General features: G+C 41.8%; 1 protein-coding gene across 2 annotated transcripts; it reads right to left on the bottom strand.

Annotated features, from left to right (window-relative positions):
* Positions 1–1,348: 1,348 nt before the first annotated feature.
* On the bottom strand, positions 1,349–10,210 carry LOC102303764 (photoreceptor outer segment membrane glycoprotein 2). 2 transcript variants are annotated; one of them, XM_005952085.3, is made up of 4 exons: positions 8,329–10,210; positions 6,471–7,888; positions 4,005–4,242; positions 1,349–2,213 (listed from the first exon to the last, which is right to left on the bottom strand). In XM_005952085.3, the coding sequence occupies exons 2-4, from the start codon at positions 7,049–7,051 to the stop codon at positions 1,986–1,988; spliced, it is 1,047 nt and encodes a 348-aa protein (XP_005952147.1). In that variant the 5' UTR covers positions 7,052–7,888; positions 8,329–10,210; the 3' UTR covers positions 1,349–1,985. The 2 variants fall into 2 exon arrangements, with proteins under 2 accessions (XP_005952147.1, XP_042072619.1); XM_042216685.1 differs by lacking the exon at positions 8,329–10,210 and having other exon boundaries at positions 6,471–8,313.
* Positions 10,211–10,216: the final 6 nt, after the last annotated feature.

Here is a 10,216-nt window from a genome sequence, read left to right as displayed (position 1 = left end):
AAGAGGGCCATGTGACACATCAAACTTATTGGTAATGTCACAAGAAAAACAATGGTGTGCTTGGTTTCAACGTAACTTTATTCTTTCATGAGTTATTTACAAGTTTCTCTTTGTTCACAGCCATTGACATGTCGAAGAGGTTAACACGTGAGGAGCGGATCGAAATTGTGTTGATATCTGGTGAACGCAGTAACCGGGTCATTGCAGCAGATTTCAATGCAAGACACCCTACGAGACCACCCATCTCCCATGCTACAGTTAGCAAACTGCTTGCTAAGTTTCGTGAAACTGGTTCAGTGTTGGATTTGCCAAAATGTGGACGCAAGAAAACTGTCACTAATGAAGAAACATCAGTGGCTGTCCTAGCTTCATTCAGCAAGAGCCCACAGCGTAGCACTCGCCGCATGTCACTGGAGAGTGGCATTAGTCGAACATCCCTTCGGCAGATATTAGCTACTCACAAATGGCACCCTTACAAACTCCAGCTACTGCAGCATCTCAACGAGGATGACCCAGATCGGCGCACAGAATTTGCAGAATGGGCAAAACAAAAATTGGAACAGGACCCTCAGTTCACGCAGAAGATTTTGTTCAGTGATGAGGCAAACTTTTATGTGAATGGTGAAGTTAACAAACAAAACCACCGCTATTGGTCTGACACTAACCCACATTGGATGGATCCCTCCAAGACTGTTGGAACAACAAAAGTGATGGTTTGGTGTGGTATATGGGGTACAACGATAGTGGGTCCATTCTTCATCAATGGAAACCTCAAGGCCACTGGATATTTGAAATTGCTACATGATGATGTGTTTCCCTCTTTATGCACTGAAGCTGGCACGTTCCCTGAGTTTTTCCAGCAAGATGGTGCACCACCACATTATGGGTGCCAGGTCCGAGCATTCCTAGATGAACAGTTTCCTGGAAAGTGGATTGGTCGTCGTGGGCCAGTTGAATGGCCCCCAAGGTCTCCCGATCTGACCCCCTTAGACTTTTATCTTTGGGGTCATCTGAAGGCAATTGTCTATGGTGTGAAGATACGAGATGTGCAGCACCTGAAACTACAGATACTGGATGCCTGTGCTGGCATTTCTCCTGCGGTGTTGCTATCAGTGTGTGAAGAGTGGGAGAAGAGGGTTGCATTGACAGTCCAACACAATGGGCAGCACACTGAACACACATCAGAAACTTGTAAATAACTCATGAAAGAATAAAGTTACGTTGAAACCAAGCACACCATTGTTTTTCTTGTGACATTACCAATAAGTTTGATGTGTCACATGTCTTCCTATTGAAAAAAACAAAAGTTGTATCCAAGATGGCCGACTTCTAAATGGCCACCATGGTCACCACCCATCTTGAGGAGTTTGCCCCCTCACATATACTAATGTGCCACAAACAGGACTTTAATATCACCAACCATTCCCATTTTATTACGGTGTGTCCATATAAATGGTCCAACCTGTACTTGTACTGTTTTCAGGCTTTAACTGATGGGCTGTTGATTTTTTTTTCACAGTGATCAGACTTCTTTGGAGAATGGTAAATATTAAAAATGCAATCAAAGACCAAAAAGTACCAGTTCATGGCTTTGTAATTTACTTCAAGTATAAAAAATAACTCCTCTTATCATATAAAAAAAAAGTCACAAAGAGTTCATTTATAAACCTGTCATCAAGGTAAAACCTATTCAAACTCACGTATCTGAAGGCAGAAGACCTTGTTGGTCCATAAATCTGAGAGCTCTAAGGACTCAGCAGGTAAAGTTTAGCCACTGTTCCGAACTTGTTTCGATCAAACAATCAAGTTTTTGTTCTTGTCTCTGGGACGAAGCTAAACGTGTCAGATCCACTTGATTCACTCTGCATCCTGGAGAATGAAGTGATTTCTATCCCGAGTCAAAAGCATCTTTGGAACAGCTCATTCCTTCTGCTGTCCATGACTCCACAGGCTGGAGGCTAGCTGGTCACGAGGACCTGGACCTGCTATGATGGCAGTTCCTCCTCTGCAGCAGCAGTCGGGACATTGATGTTTGGGTCGTCGTCGACCTGGTAACACTTTCCTAGGTTCTTAATAATGTTAAAGTTGGACCGGGCCGTTTCTGCCAGGCTGTTTTCCAAAATCCAACCATCTGATTCCGACTCTGGATCACCCAGCCGGAGAACGTTCTCCATGGCCGTCTGCAGATAACGGACACCTGTCAGAACCAGCAGCTGGTGGAAAAAGGAAATACAGTATGTTTAATCAAGTTTAGACTTCAGTCACAGTGGAGACCACAGTGTGACCAGAAGTATTGTGACTGTGTGCCCCCATCTTGTGATCTCCCTGCCTTTAACATGGTTGCTTTTAGGACACTGAAACTGCTCAGTGTTAAATCTGCAATAAGAGCGTTAGTCTGCTATGGGGATCTTGATTGGGGGTCAAGCTGACACTTTTGGTCCCACCTTTTGTAATAATCCAGTGATTAAGGGTGGTAAGCGGTGTGCACATCAGACTGGTATTACTGTACGAAGCTAGGGTCAGACCACATGCTCTCACCCACAGACTGAGCCGAATGTAAATGTGACAAATTTATCATTTATAAACATATAAACACACAAGAGCAGTCAGTTCATTTTATTAACCATGAGCAGTGTTAATCTGTGGCTCAAAAATAAGGGTATAAGAAACACACTCAGTGCAAGCTCGGGATTTACTTCTGTTTTTCTCCAAAAACAACGAGATGAGGCTGAAGGAGGATCAATATGCTCATGATATCAGGGAGAACTCTGCTGATATAAGCTGCTGGGACTGTGCAAGGTCCTGAGATCTAAGTCTCACGTGAAGCTCAGGATTTATCCAAAAGAGCTGCACGATCACTAAATGAAAGTTGTGTAGAACAGCTGACCTGTGAGGTGAACATTATTTACTGTCAGATCCTAAGGCATCCCTGAGTTCATCAAGGTACTCTTGTTGCTCACATCATTTTTTCTGCAGTGATGGAAACTGAATTGGAGTTCTGTACCCAGGCTCTTGTCTCACATCCACAGTTAGAAAAGTGCCATGAGGGTGTCTCTGAAAAAACGCTTCGTTTGGTGGCTTTCCAGCTGATGCTCGAGCTGCTGTGATATGCCAATAGAGAGGAAAAGACACACTCAACCCTAGCCCTATGGTCCATGATGCTGTACAACACATTAGAGAGCTGCATCATTTTCATTTATATTTATTAGCTCCTTCAACTCTGAGTCGGCTGTTGAGCTCAGTGAATGGAATAAGACACCTCCTTCCCCGTACAGAGGTTCACAGATGTTTCGGGAAAGGGAGGTGACACGCTGCAGGAAAGCAGAAAAACTCTTAGGACTCTACTGAGTGCAACATCGGATAGCTCACTGATATAGCACACATTAATATAACCAAACTGAGATACTATAGCATTCAGGCATTATTCTAACACAAGGACACGGTTCATTTATTAGCTGCATTTTGACAGAAATATGTCAAAATCGAGAACAATAAAAGAAACATGAACGCACTCTTTCTGTCCTCGTTCCTCTGATTTTCTATTATAAGGCTACTACAACGATGGAAGTGTTGATTTTTGGTGCTGTTCCACTTCCTCACTTTCATTGTTGGACTCTACCAGCGCAGCTATGCATGAGCCAGAGTACAAAATGATCCATCTTCATCTGATACAAGGCCGTCATCTTCCGAAACCAGCTGATTTACATTCTGTTACTTTAATAGGCCCTCAGACTCTTTGGATTAGATTAGTTTATATTTGATTTGCATGTTTACCTCAATATTTGAAAATTTAGCCATATTTAGTGAACATCTGAGATTAGATCATGGCATATATCACAGAAAGTGAGTCTCCTTTAAAACCACAGAGGTCCACGATGGTGGCTTTGCAGATCTTATTGGGGTTTTAAAAAAGCTCTTTTTATGGAGCTGATTTGTAAACCTCTGTGCTTTCACTTCTGTTCTGTATGAACTGACGGTTCTAGTTTCAGCAAAATCACCAGTACCTCAAAAAGCCAGATGAGCAGCACGGTGAGGCCGATCGACTGCATGATGCCGGTGTAGTGGTCTAGCAGGGCCTGTCTGCAGCCCCGCCGCCACAGGTTCAGCTGCTGGCTTTGCTCGTCTTGGGTCGAGCTGGTGCTGAGATGGTGCTGGATGCAGGGCCAAGGGGAGAAGGTGCTGCAGCAGCTAAAGGGAACACCATCCATCAGGTACTTCCCCTCCACATTACTCCTCATACGACTGAAAGGGAGGAACAGGAACTGTTGCTACTGCATGCAGAGCAGTTAGTCAGTCAATCGTTTCACTAGCTGGGCCCACATTCTCATTTTAGGTTTGGCAGCACTTTTTAGTAGATAAAGGCAATGGCTTAATCAAGAATTGAGCTAAGGTTTGGGGAAGGCCTCGATTGAGACTGTCGGTGGCTCCCGGGCCTGGCAGATCACCATTTACTAATGAGAAGTGAAGAGGTGAAAGAATTGGAAAAAAGGGGAGGGAGGGTGGGATTATTGAATTAAATTCAATACATGTTGCAGCTGTTTCTAAGTGATGTTTGTATGCTGTTTGTGGAGTCATGATCTTCCAAGGGATCTCATGATCAAATTTAAAGAAACTAAAGCTGCAGAAACAATTATCACATGTTTATATCAGAATTATTGATAAAGTTTCTGTCATTGCTAACTTATAACTTATGTTTAATAAGTTATCTGAAGTTATTTGACTGGACCCTATTGGTTATTCCTAATTAATGTATGACACCTGACCTCTGTAGCGTCCAGGCTTAACTGCATTAGACCAGTGGCCTAAATCCTTCAGGGGTCAGTCTGCTTACTGTCTGTTGGAAGAGAAACACCCACATTTCCATATAGGTGTTCTATAAACAGGCCTTCAGTTAGAAATAATAAAGTCAGGGGAAGCAGTGTGAACTGTGTGTGAACAACTCACACTGCTGGTAAATAAAAGACTAACTAAACAGACACACAATCAGTCAATGCAGCATCTAATGAAACTATTTTAAAGTTGCAGTCGGTCATTTTTAGAAGTTTTTAATAGAAAAAAGTCTTCATAAATATATACTGATTAATGCGTAATTCCGTCTTCCAACAAGTTGATGCCCTCTGACTCCTCTGACTCATCGACTCTTATCAGACTCTCTTCCAGAGTAAATGGACCTAGACACCACCGTGTTGCCCTGCCATCTTGAATGCAGTGGCTAAGAATGACATGGCCGTCCCACCTGCATGATGACAATGGAACAGACCAGCCACATAGTACCACAGTTACATTTAATTTAAAGATCACAAACAAATAAATGTCTTTTTCCTCGTCCCTCATCTTCACCTCATTCCTCTTCCTCCTCACCACAAACCGTATCTTGTTAATTAAAGCTAGGGCTCTGACACATAAAAATGTGCACGAACACACTTATTTATTCCTAAAATTGTCATCCGACTAAACAACAACAACAACAGCCGGTTATAAACTAACATTAAAACAAATATCCCAAAAATCAAACAGTTTGATTATATTCTCATATGGTATGAGAGTTTATTTGCTAAGTCTCCAAGCCTGAAAACATTAGATCAGCCTTGAAGAAAGTTTCCCAAACACCAGCTAACAGAGGCTAACAACAGCATTTACAGAAATGTTCAGCAGATCTTCAGCAACTCACCTCAGTATCACAAGTGAGTTCCTCTGACTCATCGACTCTTATCAGACTCTCTTCCAGAGTAAATGGACCTGGACACCAACAGCTGAGATAACAGCAGACTACACTCACTACAAATGATGGGCAGCCAGAGGTGTTTGTCCTACAGCAGCCACCACAGCTAGGATTATGCACTAAATAAATTGTGAGGGGTAAGAAAAAAGACCTCAGTTCAGTCTGCTATCTACTGACATCTAGACTAATATTTTACATATTTTGAACTCTTAATGTACTATCTGATGTAATTTCTAAGATTTTCAACAGTGAAAGGGTTTGTGGAAAGTGTTATGCTCTCCTAACATTAAAAGTCATGTGTCTGTGTACATTAAACCCTGCTCTGCTGGATAAATCATGTCGGAACCTGAGTCCAGCACTTCAGCAAACACAAATAACTGCTACACAGCAAAATGTAAACACTGTCACTGTGAATTCTAGATTCATCCACCTGCAACACTCTATGAGGTCCTTCAAAGTTCAACACCTAAATTATTATTCCTGTTTGACAACTGGAGGGTTCATGTGACCACAAACAACCAGTCGATGAAGGTTATCTGAGCACAGTTAACAACGTACTCTGTTTACGTTATGTTTTGCACTAATACTGGGGGTTTTTCTGACAGATACCTTTAGGCGGGGTGTAGTTTTTAACCTGGTGCGCTTTGGTCTGATACACTCTACTGAAGGACCCTGTACCTGCTACCATGTGCATCATTCACAGTAATCAACAAACCCAGAAAGACTCAGCATGTCCTGCTCAACTTACTCTACCACAGCACTGCTGCTCATGTCCAGGTAGCGGCTGCTGATCCACTGGATCTGGAACCAGTCTCGGTATCCTGTGTTCCCACAGCACTGGAACTGGATCTGCAGTAGGTCCACAGTTCTCTTCAGGTTGCAGCGGCCTGGAGTGTCTGTGTCTTTATAGTATCGCATGGCATTCCTCAGGCCCATAAACAGGGATTCCTCCATTTGACTACGAATGCCGTAGCACATGAGCGCCCCTGCCAGGACGCAAGAGGTGAAGAAGAAGGTGCATATGATGTACGGCATCATCACCAGCTTCCAGCGCAAGAACTTGTTGGTGTCGGCACAGTCCAGGCAGATCTTGCCACCGAAAAAGTTGATGCAGCAGGCTGCTAGTCCTGTGGTGATCAGCATATGTGGCACATAGAGGATTCCCTGCTCCGACATCACTTCTTGCCATTTGTGAATCTCTACTCTGAGGAACAAGCCAAGGCCAAAGAGGATAGTTCCTGTCACTACAGAAATCCAATTAAGCAGCCAGAGAACCTCAGCTAGCTTCTCTCTCTCCACCTTGCTAAATGTCACCTTCCCAACTGCCATGACCGTTCTCAGGTTTCTGAGTGACTCACGGCTAAGAAGCTGCTAACATGGCCAAAAGGTGGCCACCCTCAGTGTGCATGAACACTTTTGACCACAAGGTGCTGCATAACAATCTACTGTCAGGCTGTCTGAGCTAAAGAGTTTATGTTCTACATAACAACATGACAGCATATTGTTTGTGCATATGCCTTTTTGTTGCAATACTGAAACTTGTTTACAAATTAATATAATTTTAAGCCACCAAATTCATCATTCTCACTTCATTTGCTCACAGCTGAAGCTTCTAAAGGCCCACCGACTGAAATATTTAAGGTTGCACTTTTCATAAATATCAATCATTTATGATTGATAAATGATTGATAAAACACAGAAAAACACAACAGGAGATAAGATGTACCACAATGTAAGGAGTGTTTTGTAAATCAATTGTGAGCGTGAATATGTAAAGACGAAGGCACAGAGCAATCAGGCTTTTTAGAAGCTGGCTGTGTGCACTCTGACTGGTTTCCAATCAGGCCTTCATTTCATCTCTTCGAAATAAGAAAAACTTCCCTTTGGACAAACAGTTCTGAGAACTAGTCTAAACTAAGGTGTTTGAATCTTGCTGTCATGAACCATCAGGCAGATGGGGTATGGTGGCTCAATTGTGAAGTCCACACAGGTGCGAGAGGTTCAGAGGTCAGAGGTCAGGCTTCAGTGTGGACTTTTCTTTAAATGAAAGCTGCAGGATGGAGCAGGAAGGAGGCTGCTGCCCGCTGAGTGTCATAAGCAGCTTACAGAGATATTTTAGGCACTCCTGACTGCAGACCACAACTTGACATGATCAGCATTAGAGCACTGCGGGGAAGAAAGAAGGTCAGTTTATCTAAACTGGCACAAATACTAAGAACCACCATCATCAGAATCCCAGCTGTGTGATTCCCAGAGGATTAAGAATCATATAGACACACCCATTAGCGTTGACTTAGATGAAATAACTCCAACTTAGGTCTAACTGATGCTTTTACACTGCACAAAGAAAGACAGATGTAAACATCTACTAATCCAAATGTTCTTTCTTTTGTCTGCCGAGGTCCATGAATGCTTTCCAAAGCATAAGACTATACATTTCTACAACATGCACGAACTGAAGGCATTTTTTTTCTTTTCATTATTATAGATCAGAAGAAAGTGCAAAGATGAGACGAGCTAAGGATACTAGCTGTCAGGCAGCACATATACACTTATCCAATCAGCCAATACCATGCCCACAATACAACACATGGCAAAATCTTTACCTTGGGTAGTGAAATCTAACACCTGCTGCTAGTCCAATGTCGTGCTGATCTCCCGCTATCCCGGAGCAAGGTGAGCTCTGACACAAAGCAAATATTGAAGCTGAGAAGAGCAATTTTGAAGTGCCTGTTAACTCACCATCCTGTACTTCTAATCCCCTTACAGATAATCAGCTGTAATAAGCTGACACAATCTCCAACCCTCGACTCACCAGCTAGGCCTTCAGCAGAAAGACACATCCACTCTTTAAATCATGCTATCTGAACATATTGCAATATACTCCTAATATACTCATATTAGGAGGCAGGGGGAGAGCAGATGATGGAGTAGAGATGAGGAGGATGGGGTCAGTTAAGCTCCTGTGGAAAAGATAGGAGAAGGGAGTGTATACAGTAGTGACATATTTCTTAATAAGTAAGTGGTTTAACCCTATTTGCTAATATTATTTAATTCAACATGTTTTACACATAATCACCTGTTATTTGTGAGGGATGGACACGTTTGGGGATAGTTGGGATGACGTGTTGCTTCAGGTTGTATTCATTCAGAAAGTTTAAAGCTTTTCAGTTTCTTTGTACAAGTGGTTGTATTCCTCTAATATCCAATCTTTTTCTGTGAAACTCCACAACAGCATGAAATTAGGAAATTCAAGGACTCCGTGCTGTGCAACTTGTAGACTTTCCTAACAGAAATTTGTGTCATGAACATAACTGTCACTATCAGTTTTCAATCATCCTATTTTGTTTTATTTTAACTGCAACCAAACAGAAGACAGCATTGACTATAGCAAGCACAACTATCAGCATCCTCATGTACAGACATGTGTAGACATATGCTCCAAATCATAATCCCCAGAGTTTCTCCTTTAGTCAGCGATCTCTCTGACTAAAGGAGAAACTGCGCGAAGCACCTAAATAAACACATGAACTCAGATTCACATCACTGCATCTCAGTTTATTGACGTACTGCAAAGCATACATGATATGAAGATAGCCTGTCACATTAACTGCAGGTAAAAGATGCTGAAGAAATACATGCACAGTGAGAAAAATATGTTTATTCAAGGCTGATTAAAAGGAAGCAAGCTGATCAAAGCCTTTACTACAGACTAACAAAACAAAGAAGTTAATGATGTAAGCACACGCCATCAGTACCTTCAGTGAGAATCTGTAGAATGTAGAAAAGTCACTGGTTTATACAAGCACAATAACATGAACACAAATGATGTTTTTGGCTTAAGTCATTCTGAAAACTTGGTTAACTGTAAAAAGGAGAAAAATATTAACTCTTCCCAACCCAAAAATTACAGGTACCGTTAGGGTTCTTTGAATTAATAGATTTGAATAACCCACTAAGTAAGTAAGTAAAACTTTATTTTTATAGCACTTTTCACAGACAGATGTCACAAAGTGCTTCACGAGAGAGGTAACAAAAAAACAATACAATCATAAATACATCGTAAATGCCCCGCTCTAATTAAAGGTATGACACCACAATATCACTGTAAAAACTACACCTTCATTACTATGATTTTTAAGGTTCATTCATAAAAACTTTCTCCAACACAAACTATTGAAGAACTGAGATTTCTGCCACACTGTGAAATAAAAAAGGCTGGAGAGTCTAACATGAATAATTAAGAGGCTTTTAGAAATCTTTGCTGTCTATGAATCCAGGTGTTAGCTATAGAAATGCACAGCAACTGACCAGTATAACCATAAATTGGGAGACCCCGGAGAATGATTCAGTCCCTCTTTTTTTTCTATACAGAAATCTAAACGAAGCTACAAAATTTGAAGATTCATTTTTTTGATCTTGAATATTGCAACTGGAGTGGCTGTAGCTCAGGTGGCAGAGCAGGTCAGCCACTAATCAGAAGGTCGGTGGTTC

Source organism: Haplochromis burtoni, unplaced genomic scaffold, assembly GCF_018398535.1.
Source record: "Haplochromis burtoni strain Fernald_Lab_line unplaced genomic scaffold, NCSU_Asbu1 Contig_1194, whole genome shotgun sequence".
In the NCBI taxonomy this organism is placed as follows: Eukaryota; Metazoa; Chordata; class Actinopteri; order Cichliformes; family Cichlidae; genus Haplochromis; species Haplochromis burtoni.
Note: the sequence above shows the minus strand (reverse complement) of the source record. Positions and strands in the feature narration are given on the sequence as shown.

Coding starts and splice junctions, on each gene's coding strand:
- LOC102303764 (XM_005952085.3), bottom strand. CDS start 7,051: ATGGCAGTTGGGAAGGTGACATTTAGCAAGGTGGAGAGAGAGAAGCTA. Junction 4,243..6,470: donor AGCAGCAGTGCTGTGGTAGA/GTAAGTTGAGCA, acceptor CCTCCCTTTCAG/TCGTATGAGGAGTAATGTGG. Junction 2,214..4,004: donor TGCTCATCTGGCTTTTTGAG/GTACTGGTGATT, acceptor TTTTTCCACCAG/CTGCTGGTTCTGACAGGTGT.